The following is a 24,774-nucleotide window of genomic DNA, read 5'->3' on the forward strand; positions in this document are numbered from 1 at the left end:
GAGACTTCCCCCTGTGTGATCTGTGTAGCATCAAAATTTGCAAATTCTGGAATCGTGAAACAAAACATAGGTGGTTTCTGTTGAGGGGCCCTGGAACTGAAAGTATTCAGACAATCTGCAAAATGGGCAATTCTCTCGCTCTGAAAATTTTGGAGCATTCTGTGTCTGTTGGGTTAATTGTGACCTTGGGGGAGCTGGATTGTTAAAAGCCTATGCTAGCTCCCATGTAAATATTGAACAAGTGCCTTGATTTATCACAGCTGCCCAAACTCTCTTCGTCCACTACCTAGCCACTGCTTTACCCAACAGCATCTCCACCCCCAACCCTCATGAATCGACACCAAAGCACCCCCCTCACCTTTTGTTGTTTTAAATCTCCAAATAGGTTGGCTGACTATGATAAAGGATGTATCTGGTTAATTCCTGGCTAGAAGCGTAAAGCTTAATACAGTAAAATCACCATAGCCTTTACAGACTAAAAGGGTTAATATCTCATTACAGAGACAGCACTGGTGGCATTTTAACCTGAGGGTTACCATGCCTCGGATGAGGAGAGAGAATGAGAAGGTGAGTCTTAGACTTAGACCCCTTCTGGCCCAACAAGTCCTCACCAACTCGCTCAGCATCCCACCCAGACCCGTTTTCATCCCCGTATAACCCACCTAATCCACACATCCTTGAATACTACGGGCAATTTAGCATAGCCAATCCACCTGGCCTGCTCATCTTTGGACAGTGGGAGGAAACCGGAGCACTGAAGAAAACCCACGCGGACGTTGGGAGAATGTGCAAACTCCACATAGACAGTTGGCCAAGAGTAGAATGAAAGTCGGGCCACTGGTGCTGCGAGGCAGCAGTGCTAACCACTGAACCACTGTAAAATCTCAGCAGTGCCGGGTGTTGATTAGTTCACTTGGCTGAGTAGCTAGTTTGCAGTACAGTAAGAACAGTATAAGTGATGCAACAACCTGACTGAGATTGACCCCTCCTTAGAGTATCGGGATCATTGAATCAATTTTTTTTTCCAAATAAACATGATGCTGGCAAAACACAGCAGATTTCGCGGCATCTACGGAGAGAAAGAGTTAACACTTTGAAGCCAATATGACTTCTCTTTGTAGGTTACGTGGAACAGTCCCTCTTCCGCATCTACACAGGCCCCAAACCCCACCTCTTCCTCCGGTACATTGATGACTCTATCGGCGCCGCCTCTTGCTCCCCAAAGGAGCTCGAACAGTTCATCCACTTCACCAACACCTTCCACCCCAACCTTCAGTTCACCTGGGCCATCTCCAGCACATCTCTCACCTTCCTGGACCTCTCAGTCTCCATCTCAGGCAACCAGCTTGTAACTGATGTCCATTTCAAGCCCACCGACTCCCACAGCTACCTAGAATACACCTCCTCCCACCCACCCTCCTGCAAAAATTCCATCCCCTATTCCCAATTCCTCCACCTCCGCCGCATCTGCTCCCACGATAAGACATTCCACTCCCGCACATCCCAGATGTCCAAGTTCTTCAAGGACCGTAACTTCCCCCCCACAGTGATCGAGAACGCCCTTGACCGCGTCTCCCGCATTTCCCGCAACACATCCCTCACACCCCGCCCCCGCCACAACCGCCCTAAGAGAATCCCCCTCGTTCTCACACACCACCCTACCAACCTCCGGATACAACGCATCATCCTCCGACACTTCCGCCATTTACAATCCGACCCCACCACCCAAGACATTTTTCCATCCCCACCCCTGTCTGCTTTCCGGAGAGACCACTCTCTCAGTGACTCCCTTGTTCGCTCCACACTGCCCTCCAACCTCACCACACCCGGCACCTTCCCCTGCAACCGCAGGATATGCTACACTTGCCCCCACACGTCCTCCCTCACCCCCATCCCAGGCCCCAAGATGACATTCCACATTAAGCAGAGGTTCACCTGCACATCTGCCAATGTGGTATACTGCATCCATTGTACCCGGTGTGGCGTCCTCTACATTGGGGAAACCAAGCAGAGACTTGGAGACCGCTTTGCAAAACACCTCCGCTCAGTTCGCAACAAACAACTGCACCTCCCAGTCGCAAACCATTTCCATTCCCCCTCCCATTCTTTAGATGACATGTCCATCATGGGCCTCCTGCAGTGCCACAATGATGCCACCCGAAGGTTGCTGGAACAGCAACTCATATTCCGCCTGGGAACCCTGCAGCCTAATGGTATCAATGTGGACTTCACCAGTTTCAAAATCTCCCCTTCCCCAACTGCATCCCTAAACCAGCCCAGTTTGTCCCCTCCCCCCACTGCACCACACAACCAGCCCAGCTCTTCCCCCCCCCCCACCCACTGCATCCCAAAACCAGTCCAACCTGTCTCTGCCTCCCTAACCGGTTCTTCCTCTCACCCATCCCTTCCTCCCACCCCAAGCCGCACCCCCATCTACCTACTAACCTCATCCCACCTCCTTGACCTGTCCGTCTTCCCTGGACTGACCTATCCCCTCCGTACCTCCCCACCTATACTCTCTCCACCTATCTTCTTTACTCTCCATCTTCGGTCCGCCTCCCCCTCTCTCCCTATTTATTCCAGTTCCCTCTCCCCATCCCCCTCTCTGATGAAGGGTTTAGGCCGGAAACGTCAGCTTTTATGCTCCTGAGATGCTGCTTGGCCTGCTGTGTTCATCCAGCCTCACATTATCTTGGAATTCTCCAGCATCTGCAGTTCCCATTATCTCATGACTTCTTTCCAGTTCTATTTCAGATCTCTGGCATCTGTAGTACTTTGCTTTTATTTTTCCATTGAAGCTGCTGGGACTCTGTCTTGTACAGCTAGGGTAGGCAAGAATTATGTCTTTCAATCTTGCACAATTTTCCATGAAATATCAAAACACACAAAAAAGGGAGTAAAAATTAGATTTAAATGTTCATGTGAAATATTTCATGTTTATGAAAATGCAGCTGGGATTAAGGGCTGTGGAGTTGAAAAATTTGTTTCATGTCACTGGTACACCGGGGTAGTGTTCTATATTTGTTTCAGTTAATAATTTGAATGTGCCATTTTCCAAATCATTAATAATTATCCAATGCTAATTTGTTTCCTAGTAACCTGATTCACCAGGTTACTTTTCCAATCTAGAATAAGTGCCTGTTCATATGCCAGAGCCTAATATTTTGAGGTCACCCGATTGTCTATACTTAATAGATACAGAAGTTAGAAAGAAAGGTATGTCTCATAATGAAGAAAATTAAGTTTGTACAAATCAACTTAATTCTGCAATCTCACCTTGCTGAAGATATCATCAGCCCTTAATTTTTGAAAAAAAATCATCAAAACAGATTATTTGATATTATAATGCCGTATGAGGGACCTTACTATGTGTAGATTGAAGACTATTTGATATATAACAATAACTGTACTGAATTAGCTATAAAGCATTTTGGGATTTTCTATAATTATTAATAGTAATTTTTTTCTTTAGAAATGAAAGACACTCATCAGTAAGCCCCTTTAAGCCAGTGATTATATGATTCACAGTAATTAGATGTTATGAAGCAGGAATACTTCAGACAAAATTAATCCTGCTTATTGTGCATTTGATAATGCTTGAAAAACAATGTTGGAGTGGCAGTCAATTTTTTTCCTGAAATTTCCTAGAAAATTGATTCAAAGGGCAACCAATTAGAAAAAAGTGGGTCTCTTCCAGCAGAACGGATAGGTGAAAAGGTTGATTCTCTCCCATGCTTTCTGCTGATAGTTAGACTATCAAGAGATGCAGCCTGAGATTGAAGCAGTGAGGCAAATGGCAGCAGCAAGCAAGGTTGGAGGTAGCCAGGGTGAATGCTTTGGGAGAATGGGCTGTGAGACTGCACGCTGAAGTTTGAGTCCAAGGAACAACAACAGGGAGGAGATCATCACTCTTGGTTTCATGTACTTTCTACTTTAACACCTAATTTATATAACTACGTGACTTTAGTAAGAAATGTAAACCATACTTGTAACATGTTCCCTTATTTGTAAAAAGATAGTCACCTCATACAGAGTAACTAGTCTGGATGTTTCTTGTTTGTGAAGTCTTTAAATTATTGCAATTGTTTTTTAAATAGCTACGAGAAGCCACCACCAGGAATGATTAAGGTTAGTCATAAATTGAATTGATGCACTTAATAATATTGACAAATACGTTTTTTTAAAAAAACTGGTTTTGGTTGTTGGTTATTCTGCAAAAATCACAATCCCAAAGCAAATAGATTGATAGGTTGATAGATCCTTGCCTCATTTCCTACTGTTGCATAACACTTGGCGACTAATGAGAGTGAGGGGACTCTTGCTCTTAATTTTTGTTTGTGTATTAATACTAGTGTCCTAATGTTCTGAGATTACAATCTTACTTGGTAAAGAATTATGTCCAAGAGCCAGTATTGAAATTCCTATAGTATGTAGCACATCAATTTAATGCACTACACATTTGTTCTAAGTCATATGAAATGTTACTATTGTGTTAATTTGTAGTTTTCATACCTACAATGAATTTTTAAGAAATTAAACTGGTGCCGGTCAAAAGTTTGTGTTACAAATAAACAAGAAGTCCACCATTGTAATATAATGTTAGTCTTACAAATACATCACTAAGTTACTTGCAACTATATTAATGTATATCTTTATCCCCTGCAATCCTAACACACCAAAATAAAGGTTTAGAAAAAAAATGCACATTTATGGACTGATAACCCCAAGCAATGTCACCTCCTAAGGCTTTTGACAATGAAAGGTGGAGTTGGATCCTGAATTAATAATACAAAAGGAATTTAACTGAGGGTCCTATCCCCATTTTTATACTTTAACTATAGTCTTCATGGTGACCTGTTTCCTTTATTATAAAATCAAATCTTCCCGGGGTGCATAATCATTTTGGTACAGAACCTTCCTCTGCAACTTGATAATCTTGGTTCCATCCTTATTGCTTTCTGTCTTTGATTTATGTAGTTCTCCTAGTGTTTAGTCAAATAAGAGTAGAAGGAGGCAGAAAAAATGATGAGATGTGGTTGGGTACATATTTTTACATATTTACAGTGTTACATGAATTCTATTTAAGCATTGATATTGCTTTAAACATAAAATTTTCTGAAATATGTTATGGCAGATTTTAGCAAGTTATGAAAACAAATGATCTAATTTCACAACTCTGAACAGTTGAAGTAGAATTCTGTATCCAATATATGTATTATTTGTATGCTATTAAAGTAACTGGCCTATATCTGTGACAAAGTCATGTGTCTTCTAGTTTACTGAACAAGTCATAGTCTGACCTTTCACCTGGTCTAAAATAGAGGTGAATTCTTATGAATTGACATGTAATCCTAAATGTAACAAATTGGTTTTCTTGCCTATTTCCTCTGAAATTAATACTCTGAAATGTCTGGTTATAAATGCATATTTCATGTCACAAGGTTCCCCAGTAATGTCATGAAGTTGGAGAGCTAAACATGCTCATACTTTTTCAGTAGAAAGGTGATCTGCATGAAAAATTTCCTTCCAGCATAGTGTAACCAGCGATCTGGGCTCAAAGCTTAGTCTTGTAGTTTTAATACCTACAATGGATTTTTAAAAAGTTAAACTGGTGCCAGTCAAAAGTTTGAGCTTTGAACAAGCAATAATTCTGCCATTGTAATATAATGCTCCAAATCACTCTAACATAAACATGATAAAACGTTAGGCTATGTCTTGTATGTGTTTATTTCAACACTATAAAACACTTGACTTTCAAATGGGAATTGGCTAACCAAACTGAAAGAAGATAAATGTAGAGCTAGAGGAAAGAGCAGGAGAAATAGTTCAAGTTCTCTTGCATAGGACGAGCATGGACAAAGCAGGCCAAATGGCTGCCTACAGTATCTTAATTCAACGATTCTAGCATGATGAGGTTCAATAAAATGTACAGGTATGTCTTCATAACAATTAATTCTACTTAGGAATTCAAGATAATGCCTTTCTCTTTTCAGTTAGAGAAATGACTTGTAAAATTGAATCTAGACAACGTTTTAGCATGTGATTTAAGTAATTGAGGTTCTGACTTAGCAGTAGGAATTTTAGAATTAACTTTGGTTTTCTGTGGGCTTTGTGCATTGGGAAATAAACAGTTTCTGCTGCTGTAACTTGTGACGAGTTCAGCAATCTGTGGGTGTCAAGTGAGGGTTTAGCTATGACAAGCCACTGTGGTAAAAAAAAGCTTATGGCTAATGACTATCCACGTTCTTGTCTTAAAGTAACCACTAAGAAAAGCAGGACACATTATGGTAACTATAGAACTATAATGCAGCATGAATAAAGCCTTTAATAAAGGGAAGCAAGCATAGAAATTTAAGGGAAAATGTTGAGAATGAGAATAAATAATGAAAAATAAGTTGTTTTGTCATACATTTTTGATCATTTGTAGGAATGAGATACAGATGTTAGAATGTTTTTTATTTTAAAAAATGTATGTTTTTCTCTGTTAACAATGAAACTACTAAAATGCAATTTTGAAATGTGTGATTATGGAATAGAATAAAATCCCTACAGTCTGGAAGCAGACTGTTCAGCCCAACAAGTCCACACCAATCCTCGGAGCATCCTACCCAGACCCATCCCCCTAATCTACACATCCCTGAACACTACAGGCAAGTTAGCATGGCCAGTCCACTTAGCCTGCACATCTTTGGATTGTAGGGGGATATTGGAGTACCCGGAGGAAACCCATGCAGACACGTGGAGAATGTGCAAACTCCACACAGACCGTCGCCCGGCAGTGGAACTGAACCCAGGTTGCTGGCACTCTGACGCTGCAGTGCTAACAACTGAACCACTGTGCTGCCCCATTTCTTATTATTACAGTCATTATCTGGTTTTCATTTCAGTTTAATTTGCAGGAAACAAAATTAATTCTCTACGGTTTTGGGTCTAAATCATTCTGCATAATGTAAAATATTACACAATATTTGCAATATTTACATTACCTGTAAAATGAATTGTGTACTCAGGAAAATGATGACAAGCCTGAAGACTGTATTCCAGATCTGCCAGGCAATGAAGAAGCAAGAGATTTCCTGGCACATGCTCCTACCAAAGGACTTTGGATGCCATTGGGAAAAGAAGTGAAAGTCATGCAATGTAAGCAGAATCTCGTTAATGCTACATGTTCATTTGGGAACTGAATTAAAGGGAGTAAATATGTCCATATTTAAATACAGTAAAATTGTGGTAAATCAAATTGGAGGGGTTCACCCACAAAATCATGTTAAGTGGTGATTAAACACAGCAGCAGAAGCCCCTATATACCTGATTTGCTTATACATGCATGTGTCAAAAAAATCAAATGAAAATGATGAAGCAGTGAATATGGGAAAATGGCTTTTCTCTCTGTTTTTCCTGCTCCCAAATTTGTTTAAATGATAACAACTTTTCTAGAACTAGCTCCCAAATTTGTTTATTTGTAGATCGTCAGCAGCAGTGTTAATGCCCTTTTGAGCCTGGTCTGCCGTTTGACAAAGTCAAGGTTGATCTGATTGTGACCTCCACTCCCAATTTCAGTGTAATTGTATTCAATCTGTAACACCATACCCTGGCATACCCCCGTTCTACTAATGTCATCAGTTGTTCTGCTTTGTGTGCTGTCTTTGCATGAGTGCAACATAGTTCACCATGTCATCAATACATCAGACATGTTTTTGTCTTCAGATTCAAACCATTAAATCTTCCTTTTTCCACAGACTTTGCCAGAGGTGTTGAGTTTCTCCAGCATCTGCTGTTTCATTCCAGTTTTCCAGCATCTGCAGCATTTGGCTTTTGACTGTTTTTGTGCTGCGGTGTGAAATCCGGGAATGTCTCCGTGGCACTTGTGGCTTCAGCTAAATAAATTGGCATTTGTTGGACGGTTCAGGGTCATCTGTCAGATCCATTGTGCAATGTACTGTAGTGTCCACTTTGGCAAACGTTTTGGTGATTACCTCTGCTAGAATTTCGATTCCAATCTCCTGCAGAAGTGTTGAAAGATCCTCATCACCAGATTGGTTGGCCTTACTCATTTCTTCCTTGTTCTTGTCATCTTGCGCAATTCTAGCCTGTTTTAACCCAGTGATGCAGAAGTAGTTGGCTATTGTTGCTTCTGTTCAGGAAGTGGATGAGACCATTTTGTAGTCAGTCATCTGACATTGCCATCATAAGTGCATATTCCTTACTGCTTACTGTGTGGAAGACATTGCTGTACTTTGTCCTGAAGTAACCCACTCATCTGTCATCCACTTGTTGTTCCTTTCTTCAAGAAGGACAGATCGGATGCCAGGTAATTACAGACCCATAAGTCTGACATCAACAATAAGGAAAATTCTGAGGGATAGGATTAATCAACACCTGGAAAGGCAGGAATTGCTCAGAGTTAGCCAGCAGAGATTTGAACCAGAAGATCCTGCCTGACTAATTTACTTAGAGCAGTTGTAGTTTCTATAGACTTCAGTCAGCCCTTTGACAAGTTCCCACATATAAGGCTGGTCCAGAACTAAGGGCTCATGGGATTCATGGCAAGTTGGTAAACTGGATCCAAAATTGGTTTGTGAATAAGAGGCAAAGAGTGATAGTGGTAAGGTTATTTTTATGATTGAAAGCCTGTGATCAGTGGTACTGGGATTCTTATTTGTTATGTACATTAATGACTTGGATGTGAATGCAGAGGTAGTGTTAGTAAGTTTGCAAATGGTGTGAAAAGTGGTGGTGTTGATTGTGAGGAGAATGGTCTCAGGCTGCAGTCTGATAATTAATCAGCTGGTAAATTGGGCAGAGCAGTGGCAGATGAAATTTAAACCTGATAAGTATGAAGTATTGCATTTTGGGAGGGTTAATAAGGGAAATATCTACACAATGAATAGTAAGTCTTTAGAGAGTACTGTAGAACAAAGGGACCATGGTGTACAAGCCCTTGGATCCCTGAAGAAGGCATACAGGATGCTTGCCCTACGTATCCAAGGAGCATGGAAAACTGGTAAGGCCACAGATTGAATGCAATGTGCAGTTTTGTCACCACACTATTGGAAGGATGTGGTGCACTGAGAAGGTTTACGGGAGATTCACCAGGATGTTGCTTTGGATGCAGAGTCTGTTACAATGAGAAATTGATAAAGCTGGGTTTGTTTTCCTTGGAACACATAAGCGTGATGGGGTTCTACAAAGGGAGTATTTTTTAAAAATGAGTAGTGTAGAAGGGGTAGATAGTGAGAATCTTTTCCCCCTAGTAGACTTCTATCAAAGACCACATGGCTCAGGTTTAAGGTGAAGAGTAAGAGGGGATTTGAGGAAAAACTTTTTTCACTGTTTTGCATAAATATGGAACACACTGCCTGAAAGGATGGTGGAGGCGTGTATTCTTGCAACATTCAATGAGTATCTGGTCAAGCATGCAAATTCTAGGACATAGTAGGCTTTGGGCCAAGTGCAAGTAACTGGGCTTAGTGTAGTTTGGTGTTTTGTTGGCATAGGAGTGGTGGGCCAAAGGGCCTGTTTCTATGCTGTATGATTCTACTTATAGTAGTGTCCAAACCCGGTGGTGAAATACAAAACAAGACACTACTCTTTTACCTGATAGTATGTTTATTCATGGTATGAAAACTTACAGATGCCTCTTATCCACCACCTCTGTGTCTCAGTTAATTCTGTCTCTACTTTTTCAGTTGCTAAATAAACCAAATAACTAGTTTTGTGATAAAATTTCATCTTCATATTGAAGATACCCTCCACTGTGATGTGTGGTCCGACCACTCTGCAAAATGAAATTGATTTCAAACAGATAAAAACTGAGCCCCCTTGTGGCATTGTATGTCATCATCAGCAGCGTTAATGCCCTTTTGAGCCTGGCCTGCCATTTGACAAAATCAAGGTTGATCTGGTTGTGACCTCCACTCCCAATGTAGGTGTAATTGTATTTGATCTGTAACACCATACCCTGGCATATCCCCTATGCTACTAATGTCATCAAGCTAAGGGAAAAAGCCTTGTTCAGTAAAGAACATAGGAAGGAATGCCAGGAACAGCACCAGACATAACTAAACATGAGATAGTGGAATAATGAAGCTATTATGCAGGATTACTTTCAGAAGCAGCATGTGATAAACAAGAGTTAACTGATTCCATATCAAATGCATTAAATCTAAACTCTGCTTCCCTCTGCATACAGTGGTGAATGGCCATACATAGTTAAACAGTTAACAGGTGGAGGATGTTCTACAAATATCCCCATTTTCAATGATGAGTGAGACTGGCTCATCAGTGGAAGATGCAAAGTTGGAGCTTTTGCAACCACCTTCAGCCAGAAGTATTGAGTATCCAGCGTGGTCCCTCCTAAGACACTCAGCATCACAGATACCTGTGTTTAGTCAAATCAGTTCACTGTGGCATCAAGAAATTGCTGAAGATATTGTGGTATTACAAGGGCTATCGACCCAAGACTAAAGAAGTGCTTCAGAATTAGCCATGTCCCTGGATAATTTGTTCCAGTGCAGCTATAATACTAAGATCTACCTAACAAAAATTTTCCAGGTGTGTCCTGTCTACAAATAGCAAGACAAATCAAAACCAGTTACTCACCTTGCTCACTGACCTTTGGTTGGATTCCTTCAGAGAAACTCTAGTTCTTGACTTCATTACTATCAGGGTCCAAATAGCTGAACTCCAATGGTGAGATGCGAGTGACTGCCCTTGACATTGAGGCAACATTTGGTCAATTGTGATATCAAGGAGTCAATGGGAAGAGTATGTGTGGGTGTGTTTTTGGGGGGGTATTCAGCAAGATTTGGACATCCAGCTTGGTTTGATAAGTGGCAAATAATATTCATGCTACACGATTGCCAGGCAATGATTGTCTCCAACAAGAGAAAATCTAACTATCTGCCCTTGACATTTAATGACTTTACCATCAGGGCATCTGCTGTCTCTCTTTCTCCCACCCACCCATCAACATCCATTAAGCTTACCTTAGAATAAAAGCTGAGCTGGATCAGCAATGCAAATAGCGTATCAACAAGAGCAAGTCAGAGCTTGGAAATTGTGCAACGTGTAACTTGCTTTCCAAAACTTGAAAGACAGGCTGGTGGTTTCATTGAATTCTCTCCACTTGCTTGAACAAGTGCTGCTTCAACCACCTTCAAGAACTTGTGCACTATCCATGAAACAGCAGCCCTTATGATTCCCCAAACCCATCCACCAGCTTAATCATTCACTCCCTCCGCATGCACACAATGGCAGCAGTGTGTTCTGTGCCCCTTTGACAGGACCATCTAGGCCTATGACTTCTCTCTAGGACATTGGCAGTAGATGTACGGGAATGGAAGCAGCTGTATGTTTCCTTTCAAGTCACACCTTTCCTGATTTGGAACTATTTAGTCAGTTTTTTGTTGTAGGATAAGTCCCTCCTTAACAGCACTGTGATATACGTGCATCACATGGACTGCAGCGGTTCAAGAATGTGGCTCACTATCACCTTCTCAAGGTGTAAGCAATAACTGTTGGCGTTGCTGATACACACACATCCCTTGAACAAGTTTTTTTTGTCGTTAAAAACTGGCTGCTCAGTTGAAAAGCTGGTGCCTGTCAGGCTGGACTAATCTGAATTTCAGACACATTCAGTCCCTCCACTCTGTTTGCAGTAAAATTTCCCATTCATATGCAGCCCACTATTTGCAATCCAGTTGCTCTGGATACTGTTGAAATTGTTGAAATATACATGGCTAAAGTAAAATTCCTCAAAGTTAGCAATACCTTGCAAAATATAGGATGTTCTTGTTTGGAACAGATTTTGGAGTATATATTTTGTATTGAAATTGACGGGATAAGAGCTGTGCGGTTTGTGTCTGCAGTAAAACCTAATGTTGGCAGGCATGATTACTTGAAAATCTGTCTCTGAAGTTTCAACAAAATGAATGTAGGAATTAGGAACTGGAATAGGCTGTTAACCCCCTCGAACCTGCTTCACCATTCAGTAATATCTGATTGTAACCTCAAATTTGTATTCCTGCTTACCCCTGACAATCTTTCACTGTTGACAAGAATCTGTCTACCTCTGCCTTAAGGTACTCGAGGATTCTGTTTTCACCATCTTCTGAAGTTTCAAAGACTCTCAACTCTCAGGAAAAACAGTTTTGCCTTGTTTTAAATTGATGGCCCTTGATTTTAAAACAAGGATGTCAACTTCTAGTTCTCTTACAAGAGGAAACCTTCCTTCCACTTCTACCCTCTTCACTTCAAGACCTCTCAGGATCATTTCAGCTAGTCTTGTTCTTTTAAACTCTAGTGGATACAAGCAATTCCTGTCCAGTCTGTCTTCATGAGACGGCCCATTCGTTCCAGGAATTAGTCTGGTAAACCTTCTCTGAACAGCCTCCAATATATTTACCTTATTTAAAGAAGAATGTAATCGATACTGTACACAGTTCTGTACAGGCTACAGATCTGCTTTTCTGTTCAAACCCCTCTGCAGTTAACAATAACATTCTGTTAGCTTTCCTAAATATTTGCTGTACTTATTGCAATTCAGACAGTTTGATGCTCAGTTCCCTCTGTATCTCAGACCTTTGCAAAATCTCATTATTCAGTTAATAGGGTCTTTTTTAATTCTACGTACCAAAATGGACCAGCTGACATTTTCCCACATTATACTCCTATTTGTCACATCTTTGATATTCACTTAATCTATCTGTAATTTTTTGAAGGCTCCTTGAGTCTGTTTCACACTTTACTTTCATAGCTATCTTTGTGTTGTCAGCAAATTTGGCACCCATTCCTTCACTCCCTTCATCATAGTAATTTATATAAATTACGAACAGTTAATACTCCAGCACTGATCTCTATAGCACACAACTTGCCAATATGCTATCCTTACATCATGACCTTTTTTTGTTTTCTGTACTAACTTTTAATGTCGCATCTCATCAAATGCCTTCTGTAAATCCAAACACGAACAGTACATCTCTCCATCCCCTTTTTTAGCCAGATCATATTTTACTTCTTTGGAGAATTCTAATTGGTCAAGTATGATTTTCCTTTCACAAACCGTGTTGATTCTGCCTGATTACCTTCACCTTATCTAAGTGACCTGCTACAACTTTAGTAGTTCAGTTTGGCTTCAAAGATTGTTTTCTTTCATAGATAGCATTTGGAAATGTTCAAAGGTTAGCACTGAAGAATTGCTATCTGTTGTTACTTTTACTATTTCTCACTGTTGTTTCCAGGCTGGAGATGCAAAAATTTTGGACACAGAACCGGGGATAGAGAATGTCCCTATTTCATCAGTGGCAATCAGAAATTGGAACAGTTCAGAGTAGTAAGTCAGAAAAAATTTCATTCTTTGCTTCTCAAAATTGGTTAAATTATGGGCTAATCAGAAAGTTGAGGGAAAGCCTCAGTTTGGGATTCCTATAAACACTTGTTTTAGTAACACTGATATGCTGGGCTTTCATTTGTGTGGGGAGGCATCGGTGACAACTATATAGAAAGTTTTAACTTGCAATATTAGATTGATTGGCAGGGTTGGAGAGTGAGATGCAGAAATCGTACAGGGCAGTTTGGGGACCTCAGACTCTTAAGTGGAGAGGGAGATTCTGAGAGGTTGGAACCTACACGGATGAGTTTTTTTTAGATATATAGAGAGCAAAAGTGAACATTGGGCTCCTGGAAAACAGCACTGGAGAAGTAGTAATGGGGAACAAAGAAGTGGCGAAGGAATTGAACAGGTACTTTGCATCACTTTTCACAGTAGAAGACACGAGTAACATCCCAAAAATTCAAGAGTTGGGGGCCAGCAGTGAGTATGGTGGCCAATACCAAAAAGAAGGTTCTAGAAAAACTGAGAGGCCTGAAGGTGGATAAACCACCTTGACCAGATGGATTACACCCCACAGTTCTGAAGGAGAAAGCTGAAGAGATCGTGGAAGCATTGGTGGTGATCTTTAAGGAATAACTGGAGTCAGGGAGGGTCCCAGAGGACTGAAAAATCGCTAATCTAACCTCCCCTGCTTAAGAAGAGAGTAAGGAAAAAGATGAGAAATTACATGTTAATTAGCCTGACCTCTGTCACTGGTAAGATTTTGGAGTCCATTTGCAAAGGATGAGATTTCTTAATACTTGGAAATGCATGATAAAATAGAGCAAAGTCAGCATGGTTTCGTCAAGGAGAGGTCATGTCTGACAAATCTGTTTAAGGAAATAATGATCAGGTTAGACAAAGGAGAACCAATGGATGTTATTTACTTAGATTTCCAGAAGTCTTTTGTCAAGTGCACAATAGGCTCCTGTGTAAGATGATAACCCATAGTGTTGGAGGTAAGGTACTAGCATGGATAGGAGATTGGCTGGCTGTCTGGCAGAAAGCAGAGAGTGGGGATAAAAGGGTCATTCTGAGGTTGGCAGCTGGTGACTAGTGATGTTCTGCAAGGATCAGTGTTGAGGCCACAGCTTTTCAGTTTATACATTAATGATCTAGATGAAGGAGTTGAGAGCATTCTGGCAAAGTTTGCAGATGATACAAAGATAGGTAGAGGGACAGTATTGAGGTGGCTAGTGAGGTTGCAGAATAATTTACAGGTTAGGACAGTGGGCAAAATAGTGACAGACGGAATACAGTATGGGGAAAGTGTGAGGTCGTGCACTTTGGTATGAAGAATAGGGGCATGTACTTTTTTTTTAAATGGGGAGAAAATGCAGAAATCTGAATTGCAAAGAGATTTGGGAGTCCTTGTCCAGGATTCTTTTAAGGTTAACTTGCAAGTTGAGTCAGAAGCTAGGAAGGCAAATAAATGTTGGCATTTAATACAGAAGGACTAGGATATAAAAGCAGGGATATACTTCTGAGGCTTTATAATGTGCTGGTCAGACCACATTTAGAATATTGTGAGCAGTTTGGGTCCCACATGTCAAGAATGTTTTACTAGCCCTGAAGCAGGTTCACAAGAATGATCCCAGGATTGAAAGGTTTAACTTATGAGGAAAGTTTGAGGACTATGCGCCTTTACAGTGGAGTTTAGAAGGCAGAGGGGAGATCTAACTGAAATTTAGAGAATACTGAAAGGCCTGGAAAGAGTGGACATTGGGAAGATGTTTCCATTAGCAGGAGAGACTTGGACCTGAGGGCACTGTCTTAGAGTAAAGGGAAGACCTTTTAGAACAGAGATGAGAAATTTCTTCATCCAATGAATAGTGAATCTATTGAATTCATTGATACAGAAGGCTGTGGAGGCCAGATAATTGAATATATTTAAGACAGAGATAGATTCTTGATTGTTGAGAGGATCGGAAGTTATGGAGAGAAGGTAAGAGAATGGGGTTGAGAAACTTATCAGCCATGATTGAGTCAGTTCTACCATGCAATGGGCCGAATGGTCTAATTTCTGCTCCTGTGCCTTATGGTCTTTTGAAAGAAGACCATGGTGAAGGAGTCGGTTCAAGGACATAAGAGGTGAAATGGGAGCCTCATGCGGGCAGGCTCAAAGTGCTGGTGATGGGGCTGGGTCCAGAGCCTGGTTAGGACATGATGGAATATTGGAGCAGTAATGCCTTGATGATTAGGGAAAAGATTGAGGATCTTGGGTGGGAGTAGGCCTGGTTAGAGAGAAGGGAATCAGGACCTAGCCAAAGGGTGATAGAGGAATGTCTTGGGTGATGTGCCTGACGCTGAAGGTTCCTTTCAGCAAGCACCTGGATCTTCCATACCCATGCCTTTTTGAAGTTGCGAAGTTACACAAAGATATCGAAACTGAATCATTAATACTATAAAATTTCAGAGGCAGAATGGCAATGAGATGTGCAGACATTTTATCATACAGATATTTCTGCTCTCGCGTGTTTCGTTAACACGAATAGGCTGTAACATGATTGAATAGTGGACGCCATTTGAATAACGTGAACTTTCTGCTGTACTGATACAGCAGTTTCCCTATAATGTGATTTTCTGTGTTAATTTTCTATAGCACAATGTCACGCAAGAATGCAACTGCCGCGTTATAGGATAAATGCCTGTATTTAAAGTTGCAGCCCACCCTCAGTTAATGGTGTTGTTTTTCATGTACGGCCATCCTCAAAGTATGAAGTTGAGCAAATGAGAGGCAAGTTTTAATCAGGAAACAGATTTGAAATATTTTCGCCGCCATCTAAACTGGTCTAACCAACAACAACAGCAATGTAACAAAGTGTGAAGCTGAATGAACACAGCAGGCCAAACAAGATCTCGGGAGCACAAAAGCTGATGTTTCGGGCCTAGACCTTTCATCAGAGAGAGGGGGATGGGGAGAGGGTCTTGAAATAAGTAGGGAGAGAGGGGGAGGTGGACCGAAGATGGATAGAGGAGAAGATAGGTGGGGAGGTAGGGAGGAGATAGGTCAGTCTGGGGAGGACGGACAGGTCAAGGAGGCGGGATGAGGTTAGTGGGGGGGAAATGAAGGTGCAGCTTGAGGAGGGAGGAGGGGATAGGTGAGAAGAAGAACAGGTTATGGAGGTGGGGACGTGCAGGGCTGGTTTTGGGATGCTCTGGGGGAAGGGGAGATTTTGAAGCTTGTGAAGTCCACATTGATACCATTGGGCTGCAGGGTTCCCAAGCGGAATATGAGTTGCTGCTCCTGCAACCTTTGGTTGGCATCATTGTGGCACTGCAGGAGGCCCATGATGCACATGTCGTCTGGGGAATGGGAGGGCGAGTTAAAATGGTTCGCGACTGGGAGGTGCAGTTGTTCATTGTGAACCGAGCGGAGGTGTTCTGCAAAGCGGTCCCCACGCCTCCGCTTGGTTTCCCCAATGTAGAGGAAGCCACACCGGGTACAGTGGATACAGTATACCACATTGGCAGATGTGCAGGTGAACATCTGCTTATATGGAAAGTCATCTTGGGACCTGGCATAGGGATGAGGGAGGAGGTGTGGGGGCAAGTGTAGCACTTCCTGCGATTGCAGGGGAAGGTGCCGGGTGTGGTAGGGTTGGAGGGGAGTGTGGAGCGGACAAGGGCGTCCCTGAGAGAGTGGTCTTTCCGGAAGGCAGACAAGGGTGGGGATGGAAAAATGTCTTGGGTGGTGGGGTCAGATGCAGCAACAGCAATGTGGTTGACATTTAACTGCCGTCTAGGCAATCAGTGATGGGTAATAAATAATCACCTAGCAAATGTTATGCACATCCTGTGAGATAATAAAAACAAATCCACCTGCACCCTACCCAAACTCATCTGCGTATTTAAAATTCACTTCATATTTTCAGCATATTAGATTACTGTTTTTGAAATCTGTCCAATTAAAGCTAAATTTTCCTGAAACCAAGTAACAGCAGGTTGTTTTTGTAGTGCTACTGGTATTGTTCATATTTATTATAGGACTTACCGAGCTACATCAGGTTTGACCTCGTTTCATTCCATCAATGTTGCCTAGTTTTGCATGTAAAATAATGTGGGATATAATAGCAATATAAAGAATTTTACTATGTGAGTTTAACTTCTAAGTTGAATGGATACAAGTTCTGTCCACTTTGAAGGCATCACAAGTACAATACTGATAGTGTCTCTCTCAGGCTCTGATTTTCAGATGATATCTTAAACTGAGATCTTACCTGTAAGTTAAAATGAATACATGACATTCTATTATACTTGCCGTGCTCTTTGAATAAGTTATTTGGTTCTGCATCATGAAAGATCTGCAAGATCTTTGAAGCTGTACATCCTCTGCCATTCAAAGAATTAAACTGTCATCTTATCTGTATTAGGCACCCACCTCCTGTTAAGACAAATTAGATTCCAGATGAAATCTGATTTGTCAGATCCTAACTTTTTTTAGGTTAGTTACTGAACTCATTCATGGGTATACTTTTAACAGTAAAATAAAAATTCTGTTTCACTAGACAAAACGAGATTGGAAATACTGGCTTACAAACATCAGGAAAAGTTTTAACTTCACATTACTTGTAATTCCTTTGATACGCCTACCAGCATTCGATCCCAGTAAAGAGTCACTTATCTTCTTGTTAAAGCTCCCTGTTGACACTCTTGCTCGGACAGCTGCCGCAAACACCAGAGATAGTAGATCTCTGTGTCCCCCTAGAGAAGAGGTTCAAGCTCTGTATGTAAACATTTTATTGAGTTGGAAACTGAAAGCAACGGAAGTGAAATGCAACAAATTAAGTGTCAGGAAATGTAATGGGTAGAAATTATGAATACATTATTGTAGAGGAGGCTGAATGATCTGAAATCAGACTGCATCGCAAAGCTTAAGTGAAAAGAACTGGTGAATGATATATAAAAGGAAACCTGTGTTATTAATTATCCACCTTGCTCTCAGGCTGGCATGTACTTGGTCTGCCATGCTGTTCCAGTGAAGCTCAATATAAGTTTGAGGATCAGCACCTAACTTTTAATTGACTGAGTTTAGCATTTTTAGACCATAAACTGTGCCACCAGCATCTCAAAATTTGTTTCCTTTTCCTTGTAACTTTTAGTTTTTCTCATCAAGCAACAACAAACTGCTCAAGGCATTTTTAAAATTTACTTGTTTCTTCCCCTGTCCCATCACCATTTTCTTTGACCTTGTTATCATTTAACTTCTTCTGTCTTTCACCTGTCAAAGACCATCCTTTATCCTTAACTTACTTACCACTTACTCAAAACCTGTTATTCCTAACTTTCCTTCATTCAAACAAAAGATCTGATGCAATACAAATTCTGTTTGTTTCTTCTGCAGCTGCCTGATCTGAGTATTTTCAACACTGTTTTTATTTGGTGTTGTACTTTGTTTTAAGATGCCCAGTGAAGCACCTTGAAATATTTCATTCAAAATTTCCAACAATTTAACTAAATGGCTAAGTCAGTTTTCAACGAGTTGGGAATTATTGATTCCAGTTGACATTGGTAGACTTCCATCAGTTGGGAACAGTTAGTACTGGTAGCATTCTGGTTTGCTTTTACTGATTAGAAATATTTATCACTGGTGGCAGGGCTTCCACAGTCAGATTTTAAGCTTTATTTGACTTTGGGAAAGTGAAATCATGAAAAGAGAAATATATATTGGAAAAGCCCTAAATGGTACAGACTGCTTGGAAGGAATTCAAGGAAACTTGTCTAAATTAATGTTGTTATTAGAAAAACAAAATAAGTACATGAATAAACGCATCAATTGATATATGAATGCACACATTAAATGATGCTTTAATGCTCACTTTAATCAAATACTTAACAACATTTATGTACAATTCATCCCTGGGAGATATTGATTCTTGCTCAGATCTTATGTTAATATTGGGGATGTGGGCTGTTCTTTACCTGTTTTGACACATTATCTAAACTTATGCTTCGTATAATGAATGAGGCATGCTGGAGGGTAGAGACAAGAAAAGAGCTAAGCAAGGTTCTACTCAATTTGTTTAGCAAAGCAAAAAGATTTTGCATGAAACCTACAGGATAGTCTCTGTTGAACATAAGTGTAGCAGTGAAACAGCAGCAAGATGTATTTTAGATTAACTCATATCCTTGAGCTATTTCTCAAATGATTTATGGTGTCACACAACTCGGATGTAGTGTGCTAGAAATCGGGTCCCATTTCCTAGAGTTGCCACGATGTGAATTTGATTAAACCATTGACTTTTCCAATTTTACCTGTCTAATTCACGTCAAAAAAAATGCATAAAAGATTGTTTCGTTGAAAAGGAAGAAAGTATTTATTGTAATCAAACTGTTTATTAATGAATGGATTGATAGAAACATGAATTGCTGGCTTATAACTCTATAACTTGAACTCTACATCTTTTTAGAAATTCCCACATACAAACACACCAGACTTAAGACAAGAATATTAAGGGTGGCAAAACAAAAGCAACATCGTCACTATTCAGTAGCACCAATCCAAACCTCAGGTGTTGAATTGTTTCCTTTCAATTCCTTCTGTTTCCTTCCAGTTTTTTGATGAGACAAGGTTGTTTGCACCCGGATGCTTTCTTTCATTCACTGCTTCAGAATTTGCCCATTTCAGTGTCACTGAAGATGGGTTTTCCCCTTTTTTCTTTCAGCAGGCAAGTTGCAGAGAAATCACTTTACAGGGAAATGGTGAACCAGAACAGCTACTGGAGATTTTCTATTATTTCCTCACACAGTAGAGAGAAAGATTGGGATGTGTTTTTTTTTTGCATGCTAGATATTTCTGCTCTGTTGCTTACATACAAGGTTTGTGGCCACTTACCCAGGAACCAGTCAAGTAGTTGATAATATACTGAGCCTTCCTGAACCCACAACTCTCAATTTAAAAAAAAACAGCAAAGGGCTGTCTCTGTGCAAAATAGCCCTGAATATACATAGACATGCACACACACCCCTGTCCCAACCTATACCCACAACACAAAGCTGATATGCCTAACGATCTTCCCCCATTTCTTGAACAAGACAACATTGTAGATTCAACTCTCAATGAGCGCCAGTATCTCATTTTAAAACAACATCTTCCACACTGTGGCTTAAAGCATTTTTTTCTCCATTGTTTTCGTCCATGCTTTTTAAAAAGAAAAGGCCTTAATCATGCAATGAAATTACAAAATAATAAAATCAATAGGCCCAAGACCCCTCTGCAGAGGTTAAATGATTGCTGGCTAAAATCTCTCTCTCTGTCTGCTCTCTCCTCTCCTCTCACACTGCCCTTTCCCCCTCTGTCACCACCATGGTGGCTCTTGATAAATACTTCTCCAAAGACTCTCAAGGGAAGTACAAGAAAATGAAAGTGAGTTCTAACTGTACCATAGATTAACTTTCAGATCTTGAATCTCAACTGTAGACAGAAATCTCTGTTGTACTCTTCCACCTCTTTCCCTTTATCTCACTCAGTGACTGGTTTTGTCACGCTTTTGATTCCAACTAACTTCATCTGCTATTCACACGAATCAGTCAGCAATCAGCTCACAGGAATGGGACATCAGATTTCAACGTGTGGATGGTGGGATCAGGAACCAATCATCTCATCAGCCATTGGGGTTGTAGGATTTGGAACCAAGGTAGAAGATAGGTTTCTGCAATTAGCACATTTATTTCACTCACAGCATCTAGTGTTTGAAATAAAATTTTAACAAATTAATCGTTAGAATAAATCCTGTAGCTGTGATCGGTGCCCTGATTCTCTGTGCCAGTTTCCCTTCCCCACCCAAAAAAAAAGTCTTGCTACATCTCCAGGTTTTCTTAATGCTCTGGCCTTCGCTCACCATGGCCTCTGCTCCCTACAACCTCCCCTGGTTGCCTTTTTCCTCCACGTCTGTTGTCTTCTGCTCCTGCACACTCTCAGCCCTGCTCCGCAGACATGCTTTCCAACTTCCCCTGTCTGTCAGCCTATTGACACGCATGCACACACCCGCAAGTCTGCCCACTTGCCTGGCACTGTATGAGTGAGGGTTAGTGGGTGAGTAAGGTTGAATGTGTGCACCGAATGACTGACAGAATGAAAGTACAGTCATTCCTCCATATCTGCAAGGGCTCCATTCCTTAGACCCCCTGCAGGTGGTGAAATTCACGTGTGGAGCTCGTTAAAAACAGGGTAAACATTGTGGATAGACAATTGTTGCCCATGGTTGTTGTGTTTTTTTGCATGATAGGTGAGTATGATTTGTGATGTCACAGAGTAGATTTCCTGTAAGTCAGTGCACAGTTTACTGTTCCTGTCTTTGGTAAATCACAAACCTCTCATAGTGTTTGCTGAAAAATTCAAGCATAACATTGTTTTGACTGTTTCTTCCAGTTGGTCCTGGTACAAACTGATTTTTCTACATGTTTTTTCCCTTTGGATAGCAGGTCACCTTTTTTAGAGTCATACGGCGTGGAAACAGACCCTTCAGTCCAACTTGTCCACACTGACTGGACATCCCAATCTGATCTCGTTGCATTTGGCCCACATCCTTCTAAACCCTTCCTGATGCCTTTTAAATGTTGTAATTGTGCTGCCTCTGCAACTTGTTCCATAGAGAGACCGCCCTCTGCATGAAAACGTTACCCTCAGGTCTGTTTTATATTTTCCCCCACTCACCTTAAACCTTATGCCCACTAGTTTTGGACATCCCCACCCTAGTAAAAATACCTTGACTACTTACCCTATCCGTGCCCCTCTTTATTTTGTAATCCTCTGTAAGGTCACCACTCAGCCTGTAACCCCATGCTGTTCCTGTTCTGGGAGTGTTCGACAGGAGAGTGTCGAGGAGAATTTACTTCCTGTTTAAAAGAGTGGAGTGGTATTCTATAGTTTACTACCCATCTCAAACCCCCTCCTCCTATCTAATAGTTAGATGTGTGTAAGTGTTCCTTGTTAGCCAAGGTGGAAGTCCATGGAATTGATGACAAACTACTGACATGAATAGGAAATTGTTTGAGTAGCAGTAAGTCGAATTGGAATAATGAGTAAGTACTTGAATTGGCAAGATGTGACCAATGGTGTCCTGCAGGAATCCATGTTGGGATCTCATGTATTCACAATATTCATAAATGACTTTGATAATGGCATAAAAAGGCAAATATTCAAATTTGTTGACAACACAAAACTGGATAGCATTGTAGGTAGTGTTGATGACAAGCATAAAATTATAACAGAATATTGATAGCTTTGGTAAATGCGCTGGGCAGATGGATTTTAATATAAGCAAGTCTGAGGTTATCCATTTCAGACTAATAAAGAATAGATCAGGGTATTTTTAGAAGGCACAGAGTTAATAACTGGATATCCAACAAGAGTTGCAGTTCAGGTGCATACCTCTTTAAAATTCACAAACCCAAATGCAGAAAGTAGTCAGGAAGGCTAATGGAATGCAGACCTTCATATCTAAAGGTCTGGAGTAGAGGGATGCAGATGTTACACTGCAGTTCATAGAACCTTAGTTACACCCTACTCAGTATTATGAGCATATCTGAGCACCACACCTTAGGAAGGATGTTTTGGCCCACGTGGAGTTCAGTGCCGGTTTACAAGGATGGTATCTGGACTTTGGGGGTTAAATTTGAGAAGAATTAGACAGCTTAGCCCTCAATGCTCTGGAATTTAGACGGCTAAGGGGTGAAAAAGGTTAGAATGGATGTTTTCAGTGTATTATCAGGGAAAGACAGGGTGGATGATGATAAACTATTTCCATTGGTTGGAGATTCTAGAACCAGGCGACATAGTCTAAGAATTGGGGCCAGGCCATTCAGGACAGATGTTAGGAATTCTCTTCCTCAATGGTGATTGATGCTAATTCAGTTGTTAAATTTAAATCTGAGACAAATTTTTAATAAGTAAGGGTGTCCAGGGGTATGGGCCCAAAGCAGGAAGCTGGAGTTCGGCCACAGATCAGCCATGATTTTACTGAGTGATTGAGCAGGCTCAATAGGCTGAAAGGCCTACCCGGTTCCCATGTTTCTATTGCCAATCTCCATATCCTTTGGGCTTCACTATCATCATATTTCTCCTGTCATCACCCAATCAAAGACCTTTTTATTATCTTTTTGCTATTTACTACTTGCTGAAGTCCTGTTATTCCTGACTTTTTCGGTTCCAATGAAGTCACATGAAACAATTTTTTTCTCCACAGATGCTGCCTGATCTGAATATTTCCAACATTTTCTATTTTTGTTTTGATATTGAACATAATTCTTCTCCGAAGCACTGAATAACATTTCATTACATTCAAACATACATATGTTAGGACGAAATATGTCCCATTCCGCCACAGAATGCAACATACTTGGAATTTAAAAAGACATGGTATTGCCAAGTATAAATAAATAAAACACTTGTCTCAATATCAGAGACCAGTCATTCAGGTTCCTTGAGTGACAAAGAACTAGGTTATTGCAAACAAAACTTACTTGAGCAAAGATTTAAAGATTAGTAACAAAAGGTTTGCAAATATATATAACTACTCTTGGAAACTAGCACACGCATATTATCTCCAATTCTGGGAAAAAAGTACTCAAAACTTTGCAATGCTAGTGCTCTGGCCAAGCACCATTAAATTCAGAAAAGGTTACTCACAGACTGCCTACAATAAGCAATTGGAACAGTCATTTTAGCGAGTTTTGAGAAGATTTGTAGCTCAGGTTGAGTCATTTTCTGCGCATGCTTTCAGCACTGAGCTGTCTTCGTCTATCAGTTATGATTGGCTAAATTTTCTTTTCCTGCGAGATATTGATAGTAGATTTTGTAGCCTCCTTTAGTAGCCTGCTGTTTATAATGAAGCTTACGACTAGGTTTGCAACTCGCAAACTTGTTGAGGCATTTCAGAGCAAATGAAAAGAGAGACAGGACAAAGACTGTTGCTCCAGGCGAGTTCTATTTCTCTGTGTCTGAGCAGAATTTTCCCTTTTGGTTTTCAACTTTGGGACAAGTGCTTTCTGTGCTGACCAACTCAAAAGCTGAGGGGAAAAGAAAACACACCATATCTCTCACCATCTCAGGCAACCAGCTTGTAACTGATGTCCATTTCAAGCCCACCAACTCCCACAGCTACCTAGAATACACCTCCTCCCACCCACCCTCCTGCAAAAATTCCATCCCCTGTTCCCAATTCCTCCTCCGCCTCCGCCGCATCTGCTCCCACGATGAGGCATTCCACTCCCGCACACCCCAGATGTCCAAGTTCTTCAAGGACCGCAACTTACCCCCCACAGTTGTCAAGAACGCCTTTGACCGCATTTCCCGCAACACATCACTCACACCCCGCCCCCGCCACAACCGCCCAAAGAGGAACCCCCTCGTTCTCATGCACCACCCCACCAACCTCCGGATACAACGCATCATCCTCTGA

The 24,774-nt window shown here is 41.0% G+C and overlaps 1 protein-coding gene across 2 annotated transcripts in view; it reads left to right on the plus strand.

Moving 5' to 3' along the window:
- rp9 (RP9 pre-mRNA splicing factor) overlaps positions 1-24,774 on the plus strand; it is a 33,930-nt gene that overhangs the window by 2,251 nt on the left and 6,905 nt on the right. For both annotated transcript variants that reach the window (XM_048562625.2, XM_048562615.2), the window contains exons 2-4: positions 4,098-4,128; positions 7,011-7,140; positions 13,242-13,333. In XM_048562625.2, coding sequence (XP_048418582.1) covers positions 4,098-4,128; positions 7,011-7,140; positions 13,242-13,333 — 253 coding nt within the window. The remainder of the gene's footprint in view (positions 1-4,097; positions 4,129-7,010; positions 7,141-13,241; positions 13,334-24,774) is intronic.

This window comes from Stegostoma tigrinum, chromosome 2 (genome assembly GCF_030684315.1).
Source record: "Stegostoma tigrinum isolate sSteTig4 chromosome 2, sSteTig4.hap1, whole genome shotgun sequence".
NCBI lineage: Eukaryota > Metazoa > Chordata > Chondrichthyes > Orectolobiformes > Stegostomatidae > Stegostoma > Stegostoma tigrinum.